The sequence below is a fragment of the Heterodontus francisci genome, chromosome 10, assembly GCF_036365525.1.
Source record: "Heterodontus francisci isolate sHetFra1 chromosome 10, sHetFra1.hap1, whole genome shotgun sequence".
In the NCBI taxonomy this organism is placed as follows: Eukaryota; Metazoa; Chordata; class Chondrichthyes; order Heterodontiformes; family Heterodontidae; genus Heterodontus; species Heterodontus francisci.
This window is the reverse complement of record NC_090380.1, coordinates 15426436-15450919: the sequence shown is the minus strand read 5'-3', so window position 1 is coordinate 15450919 and position 24484 is coordinate 15426436. Positions and strand designations below refer to the sequence as shown.

Genomic DNA, 24484 nt, shown 5'->3' with positions numbered 1-24484 from the left:
CACCATTCCCAGCACGGACTCCTGGAGTACGCCACTCCCAATCCCAGCATTGACTCCTGGTATACACCAATCCCAGCACATACTCCTGGAGTACACCACTCCCATTCCCAGCAATGACTCCTGGTGTGCACCACTCTCACTCCCAGCACTGACCATTGGTGGACACCACTCCCAGCACTGACTCCTGGTGTACACCACATCGACACCCAGCAGTGACTCCTGCTGTACACCACTCCCACTCCCAGCACTGACTCCTGCTGTACACCACTCCCAGCACTGACTCCTGGTGCACACCATTCCCAGCACTGACTCCTGGCGTACACCACTCCCACTCCCAGCTCTGACTCCTGGTGCACACCAATCCCAGCACTGACTCCTGGAGTACACCACTCCCACTCCCAGCTCTGATTCGTGGTGTACACCATTCCCAAAACTGACTCCTGGTGTACGCCACTCCCACTCCCAGTACTGACTCCTGGTGGACACCACTCCCACTCCTAGCACTGACTCCTGGTGTACACCACTCCCACTCACAGCACTGACCCCTGGTGTACACTACTCCCAGCACATGACTCTGGCAATACACCACTCCCACTGCCAGCTCTGACCTCTGGTGTACACCACTCCCAGCACTGACCCCTAGTGTACACCACTCCCAGCACTGACTCCTGGTGTACGCCACTCCCAGCACTGACCCCTGGTGTACACCACTCCCAGCACTGACTCCTGGTGTAAGCCACACCCACTCCCAGCACTGACCCCTGGTGTACACCACTCCCAGCACTGACCCCTGGTGTACACCACTCCCAGCACTGACTCCTGGTGTAAGCCACATCCAGTCACAGCACTGACTCCTGCTGTACACCACTCCCAGTACTGACTCCTGGTGCACACCATTCCCAGCACTGACTCCTGGCGTACACCACTCCCACTCCCAGCACTGACTCCTGGTGCACACCAATCCCAGCACTGACTCCTGGAGTACACCACTCCCACTCCCAGCTCTGATTCCTGGTGTACACCATTCCCAAAACTGAGTCCTGGTGTACGCCACTCCCACTCCCAGCACTGACTCCTGGTGTACACCACTCCCACTCCCAGCACTGACCCCTGGTGTACACCACACCGACACCCAGCACTGACTTCTGGTGTATACCACTCCCAGCACTGACTCCTGGTGTACACCACCCCCACTCCCAGCACTGTCTCCTGGTGTACACCACTCCCACTCTCAGCACTGACCCCTGGTGTACACCACACCGACACCCAGCACTGTCTTCTGGTGTATACCACTCCCAGCACTGACTCCTGGTGTACACCACCCCCACTCCCAGCACTGACTTCTGGTGTATACCACTCCCAGCACAGACTCCTGGTGTACACCACTCCCACTCTCAGCACTGACCCCTGGTGTACACCACACCGACACCCAGCACTGACTTCTGGTGTACACCACTCCCACTCTCAGCACTGACCCCTGGTGTACACCACACCGACACCCAGCACTGACTTCTGGTGTATACCACTCCCAGCACTGACTCCTGGTGTACACCACCCCCACTCCCAGCACTGTCTCCTGGTGTACACCACTCCCACTCTCAGCACTGACCCCTGGTGTACACCACACCGACACCCAGCACTGACTTCTGGTGTATACCACTCCCAGCACTGACTCCTGGTGTACACCACCCCCACTCCCAGCACTGTCTCCTGGTGTACACCACTCCCACTCTCAGCACTGACCCCTGGTGTACACCACACCGACACCCAGCACTGTCTTCTGGTGTATACCACTCCCAGCACTGTCTCCTGGTGTACACCACTCCCACTCTCAGCACTGACCCCTGGTGTACACCACACCGACACCCAGCACTGTCTTCTGGTGTATACCACTCCCAGCACTGACTCCTGGTGTACACCACCCCCACACCCAGCACTGACTCCTGGTGTACACCATTCCCAGCACTGACTCCTGGAGTACGCCACTCCCACTCCCAGCATTGACTCCTGGTATACACCACTCCCACTGCCAGCACTGACCTCTGGTGTACACCACTCCCAGCACTGACCCCTGGTGTACACCACTCCCAGCACTGACTCCTGGTGTACACCACTCCCACTCCCAGCACTGACCTCTGGTGTACACCACACCCAGCACTGACTCCTGGCGTAAACCACTCCCAGCACAGACTCCTGGTGTACACCACTCCCCCTCCCAGCACTGACTTCTGGTGTACACCACTCCAAGAACTTACTCCTGGTGTAGGCCTCTCAAATCCCAGCACTGACTCCTAGTATACACCAATCCCAGCACTGACTGCTGCTGAAGGCCACTCCCACACACTACACTGACTACTGGACAACACCACTCCCACTTCCAGCACTGATGCCTGGTGTACACCACTCCCAGCACTGACTCCTAGTGTACACCACTCCCACTCACAGCACTGACCCCTGGTGTACACCACTCCCAGCACTGACTCTGGCAATACACCACTCCCACTGCCAGCACTGACCTCTGGTGTACACCACTCCCAGCACTGACCCCTGGTGTACACCACTCCCAGCACTGACTCCTGGTGTACACCACTCCCACTCCCAGCACTGACCTCTGGTGTACACCACTCCCACTCCCAGCACTGACTCCTGCTGTACACCACACCCACACCCAGCATTGACTAATGGTGTACACCACTCCCAGCACTGACTCCTGGCGTAAACCACTCCCAGCACGGACTCCTGGTGTACACCACTCCCCCTCCCAGCACTGACTTCTGGTGTACACCACTCCAAGAACTTACTCCTGGTGTAGGCCTCTCTAATCCCAGCACTGACTCCTAGTATACACCAATCCCAGCACAGACTGCTGCTGAAGGCCACTCCCACACACTACACTGACTCCTGGACAACATCACTCCCACTTCCAGCACTGACGCCTGGTGTACACCACTCCCAGCACTGACTCCTGGTGTACACCACTCCCACTCCCGGCACTGACTTCTGGTGTTCATAACTCCCAGCACTGACTCCTGGTGTACACCACTCCCACTCCCAGCACTGACTTCTGGTGTACACCACTCCCAGAACAACATCCTGGTGTAGGCCTCTCCCACTCCCAGCACTGACTCCTGGTGTACACCACTCCCAGCACTGACTCCTGGTGTACACCATTCCCACTCCCAGCAATGACTCCTGGAGTGCACTACTCCCAGCACTGACTCCTGGTGTACATCACTCCCCCTCCCAGCACGAACATCTGGTGTACACCACTCCCAGAACTTACTCCTGGTGTAGGCCTCTCCCACTCCCAGCACTGACTCCTGGTGTACACCACTCCCAGCACTAACTCCTGGTGTACACCATTCCCACTCCCAGCAATGACTCCTGGTGTACACCATTCCCACTCCCAGCAATGACTCCTGGAGTGCACCACTCCCAGCAATGAGTCCTGGTGCACACCATTCCCAGCACTGACTCCTGGAGTACGCCACTCCCACTCCCAGCATTGACTCCTGGTATACACCAATCCCAGCACTGACTCCTGGAGTACACCCCTCGCACTCCCAGCACTGACTCCTGGTGTACACCATTCCCAGCACTGACTCCTGGAGTACGCCACTCCCTATCCCAGCATTGACTCCTGGTATACACCAATCCCAGCACTGACTCCTGGAGTACACCACTCCCATTCCCAGCAATGACTCCTGGTGTACACCACTCTCACTCCCAGCACTGACCATTGGTGGACACCACTCCCAGCACTGACTCCTGTTGTACACCACATCGACACCCAGCAGTGACTCCTGCTGTACACTACTCCCACTCCCAGCATTGACTCCTGCTGTACACCACTCCCAGCACTGACTCCTGGTGCACACCATTCCCAGCACTGACTCCTGGCGTACACCACTCCCACTCCCAGCACTGACTCCTGGTGCACACCAATCCCAGCACTGACTCCTGGAGTACACCACTCCCACTCCCAGCTCTGATTCCTGGTGTACAGCATTCGCAAAACTGACTCCTGGTGTACGCCACTCCCACTCCCAGCACTGACTCCTGGTGGACACCACTCCCACTCCCAGCACTGACTCCTGGTGTATACCACTCCCACTCACAGCACTGACCCCTGGTGTACACCACTCCCAGCACTGACTCTGGCAATACACCACTCCCACTCCCAGCACTGACCCCTGGTGTACACCACTCCCAGCACTGACCCCTGGTGTACGCCACACCCACTCCCAGCACTGACCCCTGGTGTACGCCACACCCAGTCACAGCACTGACCCCTGGTGTACACCACTCCCAGCACTGACTCCTGGTGTACAACACACCCAGAACTGATTTCTGGTGTACACCACTCCCACTCCCAGCATTGACTCCAGTTGTATACCACTCCCACTCCCAGCACTGACTTCTGGTGTTAACCACTCCTGACACTGACTCCTGGTGTACACCACTCCCACTCCAAGCATTGACTCCTGGTGTACATCACTCCCCCACCCAGCACTGACTTCTGGTGTACACCACTCCTGGCACTGACCCCTGGTGTACACCACTCCCACTCCCAGCACTGAATCCTGGTGTACACCACTCCCACTACCAGCATTTACTAATGGTGTACACCACTCCCAGCACTGACTCCTGGCGTAAACCACTCCCAGCACGGACTCCTGGTGTACACCACTTCCCCTCCCAGCACTGACCTCTGGTGTACACCACTCCTAGAACTTACTCCTGGTGTAGGCCTCTCTAATCCCAGCACTGACGCCTAGTATACACCAATCCCAGCACTGACTGCTGCTGAAGGCCGCTCCCTCACACTACACTGACTCCTGGACAACACCACTCCCACTTCCAGCACTGACGCCTGGTGTACACCACTCCCAGCACTGACTCCAGGACAACACCACTCCCACTTCCAGCACTGACTCCTGGACAACACCACTCCCACTTCCAGCACTGACGCCTGGTGTACACCACTCCCAGCACTGACTCCTGGTGTACACCACTCCCACTCACAGCACTGACCCCTGGTGTACACCACTCCCAGCACTGACTCTGGCAATACACCACTCCCACTGCCAGCACTGACCTCTGGTGTACACCACTCCCAGCACTGACCCCTGGTGTACACCACTCCCAGCACTGACTCCTGGTGTACACCACTCCCACTCCCAGCATTGACCTCTGGTGTACACCACACCCAGCACTGACTCCTGGTGTACACCATTCCCAGCACTGACTCCTGGAGTACGCCACTCCCACTCCCAGCATTGACTCCTGGTATACACCAATGCCAGCACTGACTCCTGGAGTACACCACTCGCACTTCCAGCACTGACTCCTGGTGTACACCATTCCCAGCACGGACTCCTGGAGTACGCCACTCCCAATCCCAGCATTGACTCCTGGTATACACCAATCCCAGCACATACTCCTGGAGTACACCACTCCCATTCCCAGCAATGACTCCTGGTGTGCACCACTCTCACTCCCAGCACTGACCATTGGTGGACACCACTCCCAGCACTGACTCCTGGTGTACACCACATCGACACCCAGCAGTGACTCCTGCTGTACACCACTCCCACTCCCAGCACTGACTCCTGCTGTACACCACTCCCAGCACTGACTCCTGGTGCACACCATTCCCAGCACTGACTCCTGGCGTACACCACTCCCACTCCCAGCTCTGACTCCTGGTGCACACCAATCCCAGCACTGACTCCTGGAGTACACCACTCCCACTCCCAGCTCTGATTCGTGGTGTACACCATTCCCAAAACTGACTCCTGGTGTACGCCACTCCCACTCCCAGTACTGACTCCTGGTGGACACCACTCCCACTCCTAGCACTGACTCCTGGTGTACACCACTCCCACTCACAGCACTGACCCCTGGTGTACACTACTCCCAGCACATGACTCTGGCAATACACCACTCCCACTGCCAGCTCTGACCTCTGGTGTACACCACTCCCAGCACTGACCCCTAGTGTACACCACTCCCAGCACTGACTCCTGGTGTACGCCACTCCCAGCACTGACCCCTGGTGTACACCACTCCCAGCACTGACTCCTGGAGTACACCACTCCCACTCCCAGCTCTGATTCCTGGTGTACAACATTCCCAAAACTGAGTCCTGGTGTACGCCACTCCCACTCCCAGCACTGACTCCTGGTGTACACCACTCCCACTCTCAGCACTGACCCCTGGTGTACACCACACCGACACCCAGCACTGACTTCTGGTGTATACCACTCCCAGCACTGACTCCTGGTGTACACCACCCCCACTCCCAGCACTGTCTCCTGGTGTACACCACTCCCACTCTCAGCACTGACCCCTGGTGTACACCACACCGACACCCAGCACTGTCTTCTGGTGTATACCACTCCCAGCACTGACTCCTGGTGTACACCACCCCCACTCCCAGCACTGACTTCTGGTGTATACCACTCCCAGCACAGACTCCTGGTGTACACCACTCCCACTCTCAGCACTGACCCCTGGTGTACACCACACCGACACCCAGCACTGACTTCTGGTGTACACCACTCCCACTCTCAGCACTGACCCCTGGTGTACACCACACCGACACCCAGCACTGACTTCTGGTGTATACCACTCCCAGCACTGACTCCTGGTGTACACCACCCCCACTCCCAGCACTGTCTCCTGGTGTACACCACTCCCACTCTCAGCACTGACCCCTGGTGTACACCACACCGACACCCAGCACTGACTTCTGGTGTATACCACTCCCAGCACTGACTCCTGGTGTACACCACCCCCACTCCCAGCACTGTCTCCTGGTGTACACCACTCCCACTCTCAGCACTGACCCCTGGTGTACACCACACCGACACCCAGCACTGTCTTCTGGTGTATACCACTCCCAGCACTGTCTCCTGGTGTACACCACTCCCACTCTCAGCACTGACCCCTGGTGTACACCACACCGACACCCAGCACTGTCTTCTGGTGTATACCACTCCCAGCACTGACTCCTGGTGTACACCACCCCCACACCCAGCACTGACTCCTGGTGTACACCATTCCCAGCACTGACTCCTGGAGTACGCCACTCCCACTCCCAGCATTGACTCCTGGTATACACCACTCCCACTGCCAGCACTGACCTCTGGTGTACACCACTCCCAGCACTGACCCCTGGTGTACACCACTCCCAGCACTGACTCCTGGTGTACACCACTCCCACTCCCAGCACTGACCTCTGGTGTACACCACACCCAGCACTGACTCCTGGCGTAAACCACTCCCAGCACAGACTCCTGGTGTACACCACTCCCCCTCCCAGCACTGACTTCTGGTGTACACCACTCCAAGAACTTACTCCTGGTGTAGGCCTCTCAAATCCCAGCACTGACTCCTAGTATACACCAATCCCAGCACTGACTGCTGCTGAAGGCCACTCCCACACACTACACTGACTCCTGGACAACACCACTCCCACTTCCAGCACTGATGCCTGGTGTACACCACTCCCAGCACTGACTCCTAGTGTACACCACTCCCACTCACAGCACTGACCCCTGGTGTACACCACTCCCAGCACTGACTCTGGCAATACACCACTCCCACTGCCAGCACTGACCTCTGGTGTACACCACTCCCAGCACTGACCCCTGGTGTACACCACTCCCAGCACTGACTCCTGGTGTACACCACTCCCACTCCCAGCACTGACCTCTGGTGTACACCACTCCCACTCCCAGCACTGACTCCTGCTGTACACCACACCCACACCCAGCATTGACTAATGGTGTACACCACTCCCAGCACTGACTCCTGGCGTAAACCACTCCCAGCACGGACTCCTGGTGTACACCACTCCCCCTCCCAGCACTGACTTCTGGTGTACACCACTCCAAGAACTTACTCCTGGTGTAGGCCTCTCTAATCCCAGCACTGACTCCTAGTATACACCAATCCCAGCACAGACTGCTGCTGAAGGCCACTCCCACACACTACACTGACTCCTGGACAACACCACTCCCACTTCCAGCACTGACGCCTGGTGTACACCACTCCCAGCACTGACTCCTGGTGTACACCACTCCCACTGCCAGCACTGACATCTGGTGTACACCACTCCCCGCACTGACCCCTGGTGTACACCACTCCCAGCACTGACTCCTGGTGTACACCACTCCCACTCCCAGCACTGACCTCTGGTGTACACCACTCCCAGCACTGACTCCTGGTGTACGCCACACCCAGTCACAGCACTGATCCCTGGTGTACACCACTCCCAGCACTGACTCCTGGTGTACACCACTCCCACTCCCAGCACTGACCTCTGGTGTACACCACTCCCAGCACTGACTCCTGGTGTACATCACTCCCACTCCCAGCACTGACCTCTGGTGTCCACCACTCCCAGCACTGACTCCTGGTGTACACCACTCCCAGCACTGACTCCTGGTGTACATCACTCCCACTCCCAGCACTGACCTCTGGTGTCCACCACTCCCAGCACTGACTCCTGGTGTACACCACTCCCAGCACTGACTCCTGGCGTAAACCACTTCCAGCACGGACTCCTGGTGTACACCACTCGCCCTCCCAGCACTGACTTCTGGTGTACACCACTCCTGGAACTTACTCCTGCTGTAGGCCTCTCCAATCCCAGCACTGACTCCTATTGTACACCAATCCCAGCACAGACTGCTGCTGAAGCCCACTCCCACACACAACACTGACGCCTGGACAACACCACTCCCACTTCCAGCACTGACGCCTGGTGTACACCACTCCCAGCACTGACTCCAGGACAACACCACTCCCACTTCCAGCACTGACTCCTGGTGTACACCACTCCCAGCACTGACTCCAGGAGTTCACCTCTCCCACTCCCAGCACTGTCTCCTGGTGTACACGACTCCCACTTCCAGCACTGACTCCTGGTGTACACCATTCTCAGCACTGACTCCTGGTGTACACCACTCCCAGGACTGTATCCTGGTGTATACCAATCCCAGCACTGACTCCTGGAGTACACCACTCCCACTCCCAGCACTGTCTCCTGGTGTACACCACTCCCAGCACTGACTCTGGGAATACACCAATCCCCCTCCCAGCACTGACTCTTGGAGTACACCACTCCCACTCCCAGCACTGACTTCTGGTGTACACCACACCCAGCACTGACTCCTGGTGTACGCCACACCCACTTCCAGCACTGAGCCCTGGTGTACACCACTCCCACTCCCAGCACTGACTTCGGGTGTACAACACACCCAGAACTGATTTCTGGTGTACACCACTCCCACTCCCAGCACTGACTCCAGTTGTATACCACTCCCACTCCCAGCACTGACTTCTGGTGTTAACCACTCCTGGCACTGACTCCTGGTGTACACCACTCCCACTCCTAGCATTGACTCCTGGTGTACATCACTCCCCTACCCAGCACTGACTTCTGGTGTACAGCACTCCTGGCACTGACCCCTGGTGTACACCACTCCCACTCCCAGCACTGACTCCTGGTGTACACCACTCCCACTCCCAGCACTGACTCCTGCTGTACACCACTCCCACTCCCAGCATTGACTAATGGTGTACACCACTCCCAGCACTGACTCCTGGCATAAACCACTCCCAGCACTGACTTCTGGTGTACACCAATCCCAGCACTGACTGCTGCTGAAGGCCACTCCCACACACTACACTGACTCCTGGACAACACCACTCCCACTTCCAGCACTGACCCTTGGTGTACACCACTCCCACTCTCAGCACTGACTTCGGGTGTACAACACACCCAGAATTGACGTCTGGTGTACACCACTCCCAGCACTGATTCCTGGTGCACTCCATCCCAACTCCCTGCACTGACTTCGGGTGTACAACATTCTCAGCACTGACTACTGGTGTACACCACTCCCACTCCCAGCACTGACTCCTGGTGGAGGCCACTCCCACTCCCAGAACGGACATCTGGTGTGCACCACTCACAGCACTGACTCCAGGTGCACACCACTCACAGCACTGACTCCAGGTGCACACCACTCACAGCACCGACTCCAGGTGCACACCACTCCCACTCCCAGCACTGACCCCTGGTGTAAACCACTCCCACTAACAGCACTGACTCCTGGTGAACACCACTCTCACTCCCAGCACTGACAGCTGGTGTGCACCACTCCCACTCCCAGCACTGACTCCTGGTGAACACCACTCTCACTCCCAGCACTGACAGCTGGTGTACACCACTCCCACTCCCAGCACTGACTCCTGGTGAACACCACTCTCACTCCCAGCACTGACTCCTGGTGAACACCACTCTCACTCCCAGCACTGACAGCTGGTGTGCACCACTCCCACTCCCAGCACTGACTCCTGGTGAACACCGCTCTCACTCCCAGCACTGACAGCTGGTGTGCACCACTCCCACTCCCAGCACTGACTCCTGGTGAACACCACTCTCACTCCCAGCACTGACAGCTGGTGTACACCACTCCCAATCCCAGCACTGACTCCTGTTGTGCACCACTCCCAGCACAAACTCTTGGTGCACAGCATGCCCGCTCCCAGCACTGACTCCTGGTGTACACCTCTCCCACTCCGAGCAGTGATGCCCGATGTACACCACTCCCACTCCGAGCAGTGACTTCTGGTGTACACCACTCCCAGCACTGAGTCCTGGTGCACACCACTCCCAGCACTGACTCCTGGTGTACATCACTCCCACTCCCAGCATTGACTGACTGACACCTGGTGTACACCAGACCCAGTCCCAGAACATGCTCCTGGTGTAGGCCTCTCCAATCCCAGCACTGACTCCTGGTGTACACCACTCCCACTCCCAGCATTGACTGACTGACTACTGGTGTACACCATACCCAGTCCCAGAACATACTCCTGATGTAGGGCTCTCCAATCCCAGAACTGACACCTGGTGTACACCACTCCCACTCCCAGAACTGACACCTGATGTACACCACTCCCACTCCCAGCACTGACTCCTGGTGTACACCACTACCAGCACTGATTCCTGGTGTACACCACACCTAGCACTGACACCTGGTATACACCACACCCAGCACTGACTCCTGGTGTACACCACACCTAGCACTGACACCTGGTATACACCACACCCAGCACTGACTCCTGGTGTACACCACACCTAGCACTGACACCTGGTGTACACCACACCCAGCGCTGACTCCTGGTGTACACCACTTCCACTCCCAGCACTGACACCTGGTGTACACCACACCCACTCCCAGCACTAACAATTGGTGTACACCACACCCACTGCCAGCACTGACTCCTGGTGAACACCACTCTCACTCCCAGCACTGACAGCTGGTGTACACCACTCCCACAGACAGCACTGAATCCAGGTGTACACCACTCCCAGTACTGACTCCTGGAGTACACCACTCCCACTCCCAGCACTGTCTCCTGGTGTACACTAATCCGCCTCACAGCACTGACACCTGGTGTACACCACTCCCACAGACAGCACTGAATCCAGGTGTACACCACTTCCAGTACTGACCTCTGGAGTACACCACTCCCACTCCCAGCACTGAATCCTGGTGTACGCCACACACACTCCCAGCACTGAATCCTGGTGTACGCCACACACACTCCCAGCACTGAATCCAGGTGTACACCACTCCCAGTACTGACTCCTGGACTACACCACTCCCACTCCCAGCACTGACTCCCGGTGTGCACCACTCCCAGCACAAACTCCTGGTGTACAGCATGCCCACTCCCAGCACTGACTCCTGGTGTACACCACTCCCACTCCGAGCAGTGATGCCCGATGTACACCACTCCCACTCCGAGCAGTGACTTCTGGTGTACACCACTCCCAGCACTTACTCCTGGTGTACACCACTCCCAGCACTTACTCCTGGTGCACACCACTCCCAGCACTGACTCCTGGTGTACACCACTCCCACTCCCAGTATTGACTGACTGACACCTGGTGTACACCAGACCCAGTCCAAGAACATGCTCCTGGTGTAGGCCTCTCCAATTCCAGCACTGACCCCTAGTGTACACCACTCCCAGCACTGACTCCTGGTGTACACCACTCCCACGCCCAGAACTGACACCTGGTGTACACCACTCCCACTCCCAGCACTGACACCTGGTGCACACCACTCCCAGCACTGACTCCTGGTTGAGGCAAACCTACTCCGAGAATGGACATCTGGTGTACACCACGGCCAGCACTGACTCCTGGTGTACACCACACCTAGCACTGACTCCTGGTGTACACCACACCCAGCACTGACTCCTGGTGTACACTACTCCGACTCCCAGCACTGACTCCTGGTGTACACAACTCCCAGCACTGATTCCTGGTGTACACTACTCCGACTCCCAGCACTGACTCCTGGTGTACACCACTCCCAGCACTGATTCCTGGTGTACACCACACCTAGCACTGACTCCTGGTGTACACCACACCCAGCACTGACTGCTGGTGTACACCACTCCCAATCCCAGCACTGAAACCTGGTGTACAAAATTACCAGCAATGATTCCTGGTGTAGACCACCTCCAACCACAGCACAGACTTCTGGTCTACACTTCTCCCACTCCCTGCACTGACACCTGGTGTAAACCGCTCCCATTCCGAACACTGACTCCTGGTGTACACCACTCCCAGCACTGACTCCTTGTGGGGGCCACTCCCACACACAGCAATGACTCCTGGAGTGCACCACTCCTAGCACGAACTCCTGGTGTACAGCATGCCCAATCCCAGCACTGACTCCTGGTGTACACCACTCCCAGCAATGACTCTGGGAATAAACCAATCCCCCTCCCAGCACTGACTCCTGTTGTACACCACTCCCTGCACTGACTCCTGGTGGAGGCCACTCCCACACACAGCACTGATTCCTGGACTACACCGCTCCCACTCCCAGAACTGACACCTGGTGTACACCACTCCCACACACAGCAATGACTCCTGGAGTGCACCACTCCCAGCACAAACTCCTGGTGTACAGCATGCCCAATCCCAGCACTGACTCCTAGTGTATACCACTCCCAGCACTGAGTCCTGGTGTACCCCACTCCCACTCCCAGCACTGGCTTCTGCTGTACACCAACCCCAGCACTGACTCCTGGTGTACACCACTCTCACTCCCAGCACAAATTCCTGATGAACACCACACACAGCATTGACGCCTGGTGTACACCACTCCCAATCCCAGCACCGACACCTGGTGTACACTAATCCGCCTCCCAGCACTGACACCTGGTGTACACCACTCCCACTGAGCACTGAATCCAGGTGTACACCACTCCCAGCACTGACTCTGGGAATACTCCAATCCCCCTCCCAGCACTGACCCCTGGAGTACACCTCTCTCTGCACTGACTCCTTGTGGGGGCCACTCCCACACACAGCAATGACTCCTGGAGTGCACCACTCCCAGCACGAACTCCTGGTGTACAGCATGCCCAATCCCAGCACTGACTCCTGGTGTACACCACTCCCAGCACTGACTCTGGGAATACACCAATCCCCCTCCCAACACTGACTCCTGTTGTACACCACTCCCTGCACTGACTCCTGGTGGAGGCCACTCCCACACACAGCACTGATTCCTGGACTACACCGCTCCCACTCCCAGAACTGACACGTGGTGTACACCACTCCCACACACAGCAATGACTCCTGGAGTGCACCACTCCCAGCACAAACCCCTGGTGTACAGCATGCCCAATCCCAGCACTGACTCCTAGTGTACACCACTCCCAGCACTGAGTCCTGGTGTACACCAATCCCAGCACTGACTCCTGGAGTACACCAATCCCACTCCCAGCACTGACTCCTGGTGTACACCACTCCCACTCCCAGCCATGAATACTGGTGTGCACCACTCCCACTCCCAGCACAAACTCCTGGTGTACAGCATGCCCACTCCCAGCACTGACCTTTGGTGTACACCACTCCCAGCACTGACTCCTGGTGTACACCACTCCCACTCCCAGCACTGACCTTTGGTGTACACCACTCCCAGCACTGACTCCTGGTGTACGCCACACCCACTCCCAGCACTGACTCCTGGTGTGCACCACTCCCACTCCCAGCACTGACCTTTGGTGTACACCACTCCCAGCACTGACCTTTGGTGTACACCACTCCCAGCACTGACTCCTGGTGTACGCCACACCCGCTCCCAGCACTGACCCCTGGTGTACGCCACTCGCACTCCCAGCACTGACTTCGGGTGTACACCACTCCCACTCCCAGCACTGACTCCTGGTGTACCCCACTCCCACTCCCAGCCCTGGCTTCTGCTGTGCACCAACCCCAGCACTGACTCCTGGTGTACACCACTCCCACTCCCAGCACTGACTCTTGGTGTACACCACTCCCACTCCCAGCACTGACTCCTGGTGTACACCACTCCCACTCCCAGCACTGGCTTCTGCTGTACACCAACCCCAGCACTGACTTCTGTTGTCCACCACTCCCACTCCCAACACTGACTCCTGGTGTACACCACTCTCACTCCCAGCACTCATTCCTGATGAACACCACACACAGCATTGACGCCTGGTGTACACCACCCCCAATCCCAGCACTGAAACCAGGTGTACACCACTCCCAGCACTGACTCTGGGAATACACCAATCCCCCTCCCAGCACTGACCCCTGGGGTACACCACTCCCAGCACGAACTCCTGGTGTACACCACTCCCAGCACTGACTTCTGGTGTACAACACACACAGCAGTGACTTCTGGTGTACACCACTCCCAGCACTAACTCCTGGTGTACACCACTCCAATCCCAGCACTGACTTCGGGTGTACACCACACCGACACCCAGCACTGACACCTGGTGTACACCACTCCCATTCCCAGCACTGTCTCCTGGTGTACACCACTCCCAGCACTGACTCTGGGAATACACCAATCCCCCTCCTAGCACTGACCCCTGGTGAGCACCACTCCCAGCACGAACTCGTGGTGTACAGCATGCCCACTCCCAGCACTGACTCCTGGTGTACACCACTCCCAGTCCCAGCACTGACTTCTGGTGTACAACACACACAGCAGTGACTTCTGGTGTACACTACTCCCAGCACTAACTCCTGGTGTACACCACTCCAATCCCAGCACTGACTTCGGGTGTACACCACACCGACTCCCAACACTGACTCCTGGTGTACACCACTCCCATTCACAGCACTGACTCCTGGTGTACACCACTCCCAGTACTGACTTCTGGAGTACACCACTCCCATTCCCTGCGCTGACTCCTGGTGTACACCACACCGACTCCCAGCATTGGCTTCTGGTGTACACCACACCCACTCCCAGCACTGACCCCTGGTGTACACCACTTCCAGCACTGACTCCTGGTGTACACAACTGCTACTCCTAGTACTGACTCCTGGTGCACACCACTCCCAGCACTGACTCCTGGTGTACACCACTCCCACTCCCAGCACTACCTCCTGGTGTACACCACTCCCACTTCCAACCGTGACTCCTGGTGTACACCACTCCCACTCCCAGCACTGACTCCTGGTGTACGCCCTTCTCATTCCCTGCACTGACACCTGGTGTACACCACTCCCAGCTGTGACTCCTGGTGTACACATCTCCCACTATCAGCCCCGAGTCCTGTTGTACACCACTCCTACACCAATCACTGACTCCCGGTTACAACACTCCCACTTTTAACACTGACTCCTGAGGTACACCATTCCCATTCCCAGCACTGACTCATTGTGTACACCATGCCCACTCCTATCTCTGACTCTTGATGTACACTATTTCCATTCCCAGCACTGACTGCTGGTGTACACCACTCCCACTCCCAGCACTGACTCCTGGTGTGCACCACATCCAGTCCCAGCACTGATTCTTGGTGTACACCCTACCAGCACTGACTCCTGGTGTACACCCTTCCCACTACCAGCCTTTTCCCAATTTTAGCAACAGTGAACATCCTTCCCTCTAGTTTACTGTGTGGAGTTGGAAATTTATGTGGCTATTTGTTCTGATCTGGAATGCACTTCCTAAAATGGTGCTAGAAGGAGATTCAATAATGAATTGGATAATTTTTTGAAAAAGACAAATTTTCATGGGTCTTGGGAAGGAGCAGGAGAGTGGTACTGATTGGATAGCTCTTTCAATGAGCTGGCACCAGCCCAAGTGGGGCCGAATGACCAGTTTACGGTTATGTTAACAGTACATCTCATTATGTTGAAGAATTTTGACAGCCCAAGTTTATTGTAAGCAAACTAAGTCAAAATGAAATAAAAATAAGAAATGCTGGAACCACCCAGCAGGTCTGGCAGCATCTGTGGAAAGAGAAGCAGAGTTAACGTTTCAGGTCAGTGACCCTTCTTCGGAACTCAAAATGAATCTCTAATTGCAAAATGACTATTCTGCAAAAGGTCATTGACCTGAAACTTTAACTCTGCTTCTCTCTCCACACATGATGCAGACTATTTGCCGCATTTTCTGCTTTTATTTCACATTTCCGGAATTCACTGTATTTTGCTTTTGTCTTGCTCCAAATATGACAAAAGGTTCATCAAATTCCACAGAGCTATTTAGAAGCTATTTGATCCTTTCAGACCCCAGTGAATCACACATGAATGTTTGAGTGTCCAGGATGATCACTTTTGATAAATTTACATTCAGACCGCACATCAATTCTCACGTGCTGTTTGTATTCAGTGGCATTTCAAAGGGGCTGAACGATGGGTATTTGCATCTGAAAGGAATTCCCTCTGTATACCAGACAGTTGCTGATGGTGTTAAAACCTGGAACAGGGGGCTGCACAAACTTCAAGCAACCAAACTTTTCACTTGTATTGTCTCCAATTAAGTTTATTGCGAGGGGAGGAATCAATGCTTCAAGGTCTTACACATTTACCATCTAGTTTAAGAACACAAGACAAGGAGTTGGCCATTCAGTCATTAGATCATTGCCTGATCTGTATCTTAACTCCATCTCTCTGCCTTGGATCTGTAACTCTTAACACCATTAAAATAATAATCTATCAATCTCAGTTTTGAAATTTTCAACAGCTTCTTGGGAAAGAGAGAGTTTCCGATTTCCATGACATTTTGTGTGGGGGCGGCACAGTGCACTGTAGCCTCACAGCTCCAGCGACCCGGGTTCGATTCTGGGTACTGCCTGTGTGGAGTTTGCAAGTTCTCCCTGTGACCGCGTGGGTTTCCGCCGGGTGCTCCGGTTTCCTCCCACTGCCAAAAGACTTGCAGGTTGATAGGTAAATTGGCCATTATAAATTGCCCCTAGTGTAGGTAGGTGGTAGGAGAATGGTGGGGTAAAAACAAGAAATGCTGGAACCACTCAGCAGGTCTGGCAGCATCTGTGGAAAGAGAAGCAGAGTTAACGTTTCGGGTCAGTGGATGTGGTAGGGAATATGGGATTAATGTAGGATTAGTATAAATGGGTGGTTGTTGGTCAGCACAGACTCGGTGGGCTGAAGGGCCTGTTTCAGTGCTGTATCTCTCTATGACTCTAAGTGCATCATCCCTGAATGGCCTGGCTCTAATTTTAAGGTTCTGGCCCCTTGTTCTGAACTCCACTACCAGAGGAAATAGTTTCTCTCCATCGACCCTATCAACTCTTTTGATCATTTTAAACAGCTCAATTGGATAACCCCTTAATCTCTGCTCCTCAAGGGAATACAAGCCTAGTTAATGCAGCCAGTTCCCACAATTTAACCCTTTTAGCTGCATTATCATTCTGCTGAATCTGTTCTGCATTCGCTCCAAGGCCAGTTTATCCTTCCTGTGATGTGGTGCCCAGAGCTGAACACAGCCCCCAGTTGGGCCTGAGCTCTGGACAGCTGAAACATAACTTCCACCCTTTATATTCCCTTTGTATTTGAGATGAAGGTTAATATTCCTTTCCAATTACTTTTTGTACCATTCCAGTAGCATTTAGTAATTTTTGTATTTGGACCCCTAACTCTCTCTTCTCCTCCTAACTGCTCGTCATTTAGAAAATACTCTGATCTATCTTTCCTGAGTGCAAGGTTTGATTTTATATTCCTCTTGTGTTCTGGTGTCTGTTCCTCCATATTGACAGGAATACACACCTTCAGTCTGTGAGGTTGCAGAAAAAGTGTCTGAGTTTAAGGGAGGTTATGAAGTTAACATCTGCTCAGTCAGTGACTGTCTGGGATAGATAGGGAATTCCTTTCAGATGCAAACACCATCATTCAGCCCCTTTGAAGTGCCACTGAATACTAACAACAGGTGAGAATTGATATGTGTTGGAAGCTTTTTTTTTTCAGATATTCAGTCCCAGGGACACCCAGCAGTCAAAATCCTATCTAGTTGAGGGAAGCTTCTCAATCCCCCAGCCCCAGAATGTGAGGCTGCCCCCAGGAGCTCTCTATTGAAATGGTAATTGCAGAGAGAGAGAGAGCTTGAATCACCAATCAGCAGGGTTGTTGAGGCTGATACTGGTCTGTATCAGGAGCTGGGCTCAGGCCTCTCACTGATCACTATTATTCCTCGTGTCTTGATGCTGGAGCCAGCAATGGCTCCTCTGGGTCAGCTTGCGATATATTTCGCTGTGATTTCCTTTTGCCGTGTCAGTCTGTGTGAGCTGCAGGAGCCCCAGGTTCAGGAAAAGGCCTTTCTAAAAGCTTTGGGTTTATGGAGTAGGCCCCAGCCCTCCAATCCCAGGCCTGTCCCAGCTCGTTTGTGGAAGATGTTTCAGAGGAGGTCTGCGCCCCTCAGCCGCAGGGACCCTGGAGATGATGTGTGTAGAGTGGACGAGCTGGGGGTAGATGGAGACACCCTCCGTCACCTCCCCGATCTGGGTAAGTGATGCTTCCCTAATGTGGGGTAAGTGGGAGTGTGGGGAGGCCTGGGGAGAGAGGTTGGAGTTGGAACTACCAGGCTAACTGTCTTTACTCAGGTGAGAATGTGGTACTCACTAGCACAAGGAGGCGTTGAGGTCATAGAGTCATTTATGGCACAGAAGGAGGCCATTTGGCCCATCGAGTCCCTGCTGGCTCTCCAAGGAGCTATGCAGTCAGTCCCACACCCTCGCTCAATCCCCATTGCTCTGCAAGTCTATTTCCCTCATATGACCATCCAACATTCTCATGAAGTCATTGATCGTTTCCGTTTCTACCATCCTTGTGGGCAGCAAGTTCCAGGTCATTACCGCCCGCTTCATAAAAAAGTTCTTCCTCATATTCCCCGTGCATCTCTTGCCCAAAATCTTCAAACTGTGTCCCCGAGTCCTTGTACTATTAGTTAATGGGAACAGTTTTTCCTTGTCTAACTTATCTAGGCCTGAGATAATACTGTACACACCCATTAAATCTCCCCTCAATCTCCTTTGTTCTAAGGAGAACAAATCCAGCTTTTTCAACCTAACCTTGTAACTAAAATCCCCCATCCCTGTAACCATTCTGGTAAATCTCCTCTGCACCCTCTCGGGACCCCAACATCTTTCCTGAGGTGCAGTGACCAGAACTGGATGCAACTCTCCAGTTGGGGCCTAACTAGAGCTTTCTAAAGGTGCAGCATAACTTCCCTGCTTTTGTACTCAACACGCCTGTTTATAAAACCCAAGATCCCATAGGCTTTACTAACAACTCTCTCAATATGTTCTGCCACCTTCAAAGATCGATGCACCTGCATCCCCAGCTTCCTGAACACTGTTTACAGCTGTGCCATTCAGTATATAATTGCCTCTCCCTATTTCTTTTGCCAAAATGCATCACCTCATACATGTCAGTATTAAATTCCATCTGCCACCTGTCTGCCCATTCTGCTAGCCTATCTATGTCCTGTCCTATGTCATATCATCTTCATTGTTTGCCGCACCTCCAAGTTTCGTGTCATCAGCAAATTTTGAAATTGTATTCTGTATTCCAAGATCTAAATGATTTTTATATAGCAAAAAAAGCAGTGGTCCCAGGACTGACCCTTGGGGAACGCCACTGTCTACCATCCCCCAGTCTGAAAAACAACCATTTACTATGACTTACTATGCCGTTTCCTGCTCCCGCCCCGAACTGGAAAACTTAATCAACTTTGCTTCCAATTTCCACCCTCCTCTCACCTTTACATGGTCCATCTCTGACACTTCCCTTCCCTTCCTCGTCTTCTCTGTCTCCATCTCTGGGGATAGGTTGTCTACTAATATCTATTATAAGCACACTGACTCCCACAGCTACCTTGACTACACTTCTTCACACCCTACCTTCTGTAAGGACTCTATTCCATTCTCCCAGTTTCTCCGTCTCCGACGCATCTGCTCTGATGATGCTACCTTCCATGACGGTGCTTCTGATATGACCTCCTTTTTCCTCAACCGAGGATTTCCCCCCACTGTGGTTGACAGGGCCCTCAACCGTGTCTGGCCCATTCCCCGCACCTCTACCCTCACCCCTTCCCCTCCCTCACAGAACCGTGACAGGGTTCCCCTTGTCATCACTTTTCACCCCATCAGCCTCCATATCCAAAGGATCATCCTCCGCCATTTCTGCCACCTCCAGCGTGATGCCACTACCAGTCTACCCCTCCCTTCCCCTGTCAGCATTCCGAAGGGATCGTTCCCTCCGTGACACCCTGGTCCACTCCTCCATTACCCCCACCACCTCGTCCCCGTCCCATGGCACCTTCCCCTGCAATCGCAGGAGGTGTAATACCTGCCCATTTACCTCCTCTCTCCTCACTATCCCAGGCCCCAAACACTCCTTTCAGGTGAAGCAGCGATTTACTTGTACTTCTTTCAATGTAGTATACTGTATTCACTGCTCACAGTGTGGTCTCCTCTACATTGGGGAGACCAAGCGCAGACTGGGTGACCGTTTTGCGGAACATCTCCGCTCAGTCCGCAAGCAGGACCCTGAGCTTCCGGTTGCTTGCCATTTCAACCCTCCCCCCTGCTCTCATGCTCACATCTCTGTCCTGGGATTGCTGCAGTGTTCCAGTGAACATCAACGCAAGCTCGAGGAACAGCATCTCATTTACCGATTAGGCACACTACAGCCTGCCGGACTGAACATTGAGTTCAATAATTTCAGAGCATGACGGGCCCCCCATTTTACTTTCATTTTTAGTCATTTTTCCTTCCTTTTTTTTACATTCTTTTTTACATTTTTTACAATTTTGTTTTTGCATTTATTTCATTTCATCTTAGTTTGTTCAGTTTGCTTACCCACTGTTTTTTTCAGGTTTGCACTTGCTGCTGTTCAATATTCAGTGTATTAATACCTAATCTATACTAATGCTTTGTCTTTCAACACACCATTAACGTATTGTTTGCCTTTGCTCCGTGACCTTTTGGTCAGCTATGTGGCCTGGTCCAATCTAGACCTCCTTTGTTATCTCTTGCCCCACCCCCACCTCACTTGTTTATAACCTGTGAATGTTCTAATATTTGTCAGTTCCGAAGAAGGGTCACTGACCCGAAACGTTAACTCTGCTTCTCTTTCCACAGATGCTGCCAGACCTGCTGAGTGGTTCCAGCATTTCTTGTTTTTATTTACTATGACTTGCTGTTTTCTGTCCTTAAGCCAATTTTTAATCCACATGGACCCTGACCCTCCTATTCCTTGAGCCTCAATTTTGTTAATCAGCCTTTTATGTGGTAGCTTATCAAATGCATTCTTAAAATCCATGTGAACAATATCCACTGCATTCCCTTCATCAAACTTCTCTGTTACTTCATCAAAGAATTCAATTAGATTAGTTAAACATGATCTACCTTTTACAAATCCATGCTGGCTATCCCTAATTCACTCGAACCCCTCCAAGTGTCTGTTGATATTTTCCCTGATTATTGTTCCCAAATCCTTACCCACCATTGATGTTAAACTAACTGGTCTGTTGTTGCTAGGACTGTCTTTTCACCCTTTCTTGAATATGTGTATCATATTTGCCATTCTCCAATCCTCTGGCAGCTCCCCCGTATCCAGGGAAGATTGGACATTTATGGCAAACCCTTCTGCTATCTCCATCCCCACTTCATCTAGCAACCTGGGATGGAAACCATCCGGACCAGGTGACTTATCTACCCTAAACATAGCCAGACCTTTTAGTACCTCCTCCCTCTCAATTTTAACCCTGTCATTTGCCTCTACTCTCTCCACTTCTACTGCTGTTTTGTCAGCCCATTTCCTTCGTGAAAGTACTCATTAAGTATATTAGCCTTGCCCTGCACCTCTAAGCATATATTACCCTCTCTGACTCTAATAGGTTCCACTCCTTCTTTTACCACTCGCTTACTATTTATGGGCTGGGAGAAGATCTTTAGGTTCCCTTTTATGTTGACTGCCATTCTATTTTCATATTCTCTCTTTGCCAGTCTTATTTTCCTCTTCGCCTCCCCTCTTAACTTCTTTTATATAGTCTGGTTCTCACTTGATGAGTTCACCTGAAATGCATCATGCACTCTCTTTTTTTGTTTCATCATATTCTCGATCTCCCTCAACCAAGGAGCCCTATTCTTGGTTCCCCTACCTTTCACCCTTGTCAGAATGTTCCTAGGCTGTACCTGAAGCATCTCTTCCTTAAAGATAACCCGTTGTTCCGATACAACTCTGTCAGTCTTTGGTTTCATTCTACCCCGGCTAGATCCCTTCTCATTGTGAATGGCCTTCTTGCCCCGCTGCCAATTGAGGCCCTTAACTGGGAAATTAACCCCCAATTAAGGGCTTCTTCCCACTGCAGCTGCAATTACCCATGTGGCGGTTGGCCCTGCAGCCACAGGGGAAGCACGGAACGAAAAACTGTGCGGGCTGTTTCCCGGCTCCAGGGTGGGGTTCCCTTGATCAAAGGCACTTAGTGCCTGAACGAGGGACCTGGCATCGGGAAGAGAGGTGCCTGCTGAGGGCCTCTGATTGGCCATCAGCTCTGCAAGGCTGGGACTTCCGGCACCGGGGTCCTAAAGCCTATGGAAGGCCCACTGCTGTCCATTTAAGTGCCTGACTGGTACTAAACTTGGCAGGCCTTCCGTAGAAGATGGAACGCGGGGATCTCAGTGTCAGTTTCCCTGACGTCGGACCCCCGCCGTTAGAATAAAATTCTCCCTTTGGTCCACTTGGCCCACCTCATTACCCAGCACCAGATCCAGCAATCTCTCTTTTCTGTTAGGGCTCAGAACATACTAATTAAGGATGTTCTCCTGAACACATTTGCAGAATTCCTCCCCCTCCTTTCCCTTTACTCTAAAATTATCCCAATTGATATTTGGGAATTAAAATCCCCTAATATCACCACTATATAGTTCTTCCACATCTCTGTGATTTACCTGCATATTTGCAGAGGTGAATAGCATAGATATATTTGAGGAGAGGCTCGATAAACATGAGGGAGAAAGGAATAGCGGTGGAGCATATGCACCGGCAGAGAGCTGCTGGGCCGAATGGCCTGTTTCTGTGCTGTAAATTCTATATAACACTGTCTGAATGACAACTGAAATTTTAAAGGAGCTGCACCACACCCGTTCTGTACAACTGCCAGGGCCGGCAGGGTGCTCGAGGCTCAATGGGGATTTCAAATGATTCGTGAATCCGTCTGAGCCTTTAATTGTGGTCACAACTGGTCCTTTCCTGGGGGAGCCTCTTTCCTGGGTCTGTATGGGAGTCCCCCAGGCTGTATTGACCTGGCCCCTTGTTCAGATGGTTAATCTTTGATCTCTTTTGTCAGGTGGTCCAATCCCTGGGCTGGGATCGCATCCATGGCTGTGCATGCAGAAACAGCTTTACTTCAACCTGTCGGTGCTGGAAGAAGCAGAGGAGCTCACACTGGCCCAGTTGGAGCTCACACTCCTCGGGGACCCCTACCCAATCCCTGGGGAAGCAGCAACTTGCACCCTGTCCATCTGGAAGGTGGGCGAGCCCTCCAGCTCCAGCCAGCAACTCATCGCCTCGCAGTCCTTCCAGTCCATGCACGGCTCCCTCTACTTCAACCTGACTCAGATCTCTAGGGTCTGGAGACGCCAGACCAGCAACCTGGGGGCACTTCTGGAGATGGGCAGTGCCTCAATGGAGGGCGGGCAGGAGCCAAGCCCAGTTTGCGCCCGGATTGCCCGGGATCTGCGCGCCTCCTTGTTGGTGGTGACCCTGAATCGGGAGAAATGCAAAGCGTCCAGGAGGAAGAGGAGCTCCTTTCAGCTGCCCCTCGCATTCAGTCGCGTCTGCAAACGGAGGAGGCTCCACATCCAGTTCAAGGACGTGGGCTGGCAACACTGGATCATCGCCCCCCAGGGCTACATGGCCAACTACTGCCATGGGGAATGCCCTTACCCCCTCAGCGAGAGCCTCAATGGCACCAACCATGCCATTCTGCAAACGCTGGTGCACGCCACCGACCCTGGCCATACCCCCCAACCCTGCTGCGTCCCCATTAAACTCTCCCCCATTTCCATGCTCTATTATGATAACAATGACAATGTGGTTTTGAGACATTACGATGATATGGTGGTGGATGAGTGCGGTTGTAGATAA

The 24484-nt window shown here is 53.7% G+C and overlaps 1 protein-coding gene across 1 annotated transcript; it reads left to right on the top strand.

Annotated features, from left to right (window-relative positions):
- The first annotated feature begins 18549 nt into the window (after nucleotides 1-18549).
- gdf3 (growth differentiation factor 3) lies at nucleotides 18550-24484 on the top strand. Its single transcript, XM_068039928.1, has 2 exons — nucleotides 18550-18835; nucleotides 23685-24484. The coding sequence occupies exons 1-2, from the start codon at nucleotides 18550-18552 to the stop codon at nucleotides 24482-24484; spliced, it is 1086 nt and encodes a 361-aa protein (XP_067896029.1).